The following is a 2,785-nucleotide window of genomic DNA, read 5'->3' as shown; positions in this document are numbered from 1 at the left end:
AAACCAAAATTGAGCTGTAAATACATTTATTTAACATTTATTAAATACTCAATACAAATTTATTCACATCATTATTATATTTGCAGAATGTACCTATTTAAATATATAATATATATTATATATATATACATATTATAACCATATATAGGTAATGAATTATTTATCCTACACGGTTTTTCATAATAATATAGGTACATATCCCACATAACATACTAACCTTGAATGAGCTTTAAATTAATATTGTTATTTGAATGTTCATGCTTAAATGAATGTTAGGTTTTGGTTGAATTATGATCGTTTTAATATGAAATAAACCTTGCATAAATCTCATTTGAACCAAAAAAAAATATCAAATCAACACTTAGTCCTCAATGTTGGTTAAGTGTTAAAAAATAAGGTTTATTAAACCTAAGTTCATGGTTTAAATTTATATTTATACAAGGCTTGTTAAACCTTAATATTAATTATTCTCAATGAATATTTGATACTTATTGAACCTCTCAATATCTTTTTTTAAATTTTATGCAAATTAATCCTTATAATTATACATATAAAAATATAGCTTAATTCAACTTTTAACTACCTAATACATTAAATTCCATCCATTTAATCCGTTTGTTTTACCTTTTATTGAGTATATAATTCAATAAATTATAATATTACCTATAATGATGAGAGGTTTAGTAAACAAAAGAAGACTCAACCAACAAAAAACAAATAATAATACACAGTAATAAATAATATTTTATTTTCAAATTATATTATTACTTTTAAGTATTAGTTCTAACTTTTAGAAATGAAATATTATTATTATTCAGTATACAAATAACTAGAAAAATCAATGTAAATGATAAAATTTAATAAATAGCACCTATAGCTAACAAAAAATGTTTGATTATATACAAATTACATAATATATTATATAAATTATGTGTTACATAAAATATTAAAATTAAAAATAAACAAAATTAAAAACTATTGTATCATTAAAAAAAAAAAAAAAATGTATTTTAACAAATGATAATAACTTTACCTATGTAATCGAGCTAGCATAGTAAGAGTATTTACTACTTAATACATACAAATTAGAACTTGAAAAGTATATAAAACAAAATATAGACAAATCTACTGTAATATCAGTACAATATAATATAATGTAATATATCATTAATATAAATATACACATTTTTAATAAACAAATAATAAATATTAATTATCATAATATGCAAAAAAGAATCAAAATTTAAAAAATCTTATGTTAAAATATTATAAATGGATATTGTAAAAAGAAAAGATTTAAGAACAATGGTAGTAATAATATGTATACAATTAATATAAAACATCTTGTATAATTATATATTTATGTAAATTATTATAATATAACAATAAATCTTTAAATTGAGAATTACATTTTTAAACTAGTGTATGTATACCTATATATATATACATATATTTAATATTTAGTAAGGAGCAGTAAAAATGTAATTGAATGAAACTGCAGTTAAAAATAATTATAATAAGATAATATGATGTAGGTATAAACATTAAAACCAAAAATAATTTTTAAAAAAATCAATCACTAGTTTTATTCTTTATTTTAAATGGAGTCTGAATAAGAACATACTTTATGACTTGTTCTATTTCGTTGGATGCATTGTCAGACAAAGCAAATTTTTTTATAGTTTTAACGGATTCTAAAAATTAAAATTCATTAGAAATAAAAACTACAATAATGTAATTTAAGTTCCTTACCAAATATAACATTCTTGACCAGTAACTTATCGAAAGGACGTTTTTTATTTCCGCGGCCATTATAGGAAAATTTACATAATAAGTCAGGTGTAAATAGCAAGGTCATAATTCGTTTTACCATACATTTAATAGACTTTCCACCAACCGATGATAAACGTAGAACCTTAATACAATATATATAATTATTGCACTTAATTAATATTAATATATTTAAAAATAATGTTAAGATATTATATACGACATACCAACTGATTCCGAAAATTTTTATCATTAGATAAATCACTTTCAAATGTTTCAAGCTTTTCTTCATTTTCGATTGGTAATCTATCATCTATAATGAATGTATCAAAAACACCAGAGTCTTTAGTCTTTGTCATAAAATTGTCTTCACTGTTTTGAATAAGTATGTCTAATTTTTCATGAATTGAACGTATTTCATACTTCATTGTTATCATATAATTCAATAATCTTGTATACTGATCATCTGTTAAAAAAAATGTAAGTAAATACAATATTTCTTAAGTATCTAGTTGGTAGGATAAAGCAAAAAGAAATACAGCAGCTATATTATTTTGTAAATGTACGGTTTCCTAGACGCGACCGGTCGCCGAGACAGGTCGCTGCGACAGTCGCCATCCGACTGTTAATATGTAATTCCTATTATCTGGTTTCCAACGCACGACTGTTGTCGCGCGACTGAACTTTATCGTGGCGACCGGCGACACTACCGGTCCGAGAGCAGTGTATTGCGACCGATGCGCGCGACCTTCGATTTTTTTTAGTCACAAACCAACTTTTGGGTAGTGAATTTCGATCATCACGTGCATGAATATGGCTAAATTGCATTTTTCGGGAGAAGAAGAAGAACAACTGATCGAATTGGTTCGAAAAAATGTTGAGTTGTTTGATCTGTCACACAACAAATATAAAGATGCAGAACATAAAGATAGTATTTGGTTAGATATTGCTAACACCATCGGGAAATCTGGTATGTAATATTTATCTATAACATAATATATAATCTAGTAATAAG

The 2,785-nt window shown here is 24.0% G+C and overlaps 1 protein-coding gene across 1 annotated transcript; it reads right to left on the bottom strand.

The window, feature by feature from the left end:
• Nucleotides 1–1,257: 1,257 nt before the first annotated feature.
• On the bottom strand, nt 1,258–2,570 carry LOC126554572 (uncharacterized). The gene is made up of 4 exons (XM_050209632.1): nt 2,543–2,570; nt 1,998–2,236; nt 1,753–1,915; nt 1,258–1,694 (listed from the first exon to the last, which is right to left on the bottom strand). The coding sequence occupies exons 1-4, from the start codon at nt 2,568–2,570 to the stop codon at nt 1,573–1,575; spliced, it is 552 nt and encodes a 183-aa protein (XP_050065589.1). The 3' UTR covers nt 1,258–1,572.
• Between the last annotated feature and the right edge of the window lie 215 nt (nt 2,571–2,785).

This window comes from Aphis gossypii, unplaced genomic scaffold, assembly GCF_020184175.1.
Source record: "Aphis gossypii isolate Hap1 unplaced genomic scaffold, ASM2018417v2 Contig00548, whole genome shotgun sequence".
Taxonomy (NCBI): Eukaryota; Metazoa; Arthropoda; class Insecta; order Hemiptera; family Aphididae; genus Aphis; species Aphis gossypii.
Note: the sequence above shows the minus strand (reverse complement) of the source record. Positions and strands in the feature narration are given on the sequence as shown.

Excerpts from the sequence above, each read along its gene's own strand:
- LOC126554572 (XM_050209632.1), bottom strand. The coding sequence starts at position 2,570 with ATGATCGAAATTCACTACCCAAAAGTTG. Across the intron at positions 1,916-1,997 it reads AAAATTTTCGGAATCAGTTG|GTTCTACGTTTATCATCGGT; the intron begins GTATGTCGTATA and ends TATTGTATTAAG. Across the intron at positions 1,695-1,752 it reads GGTCAAGAATGTTATATTTG|AATCCGTTAAAACTATAAAA; the intron begins GTAAGGAACTTA and ends TTTAATTTTTAG.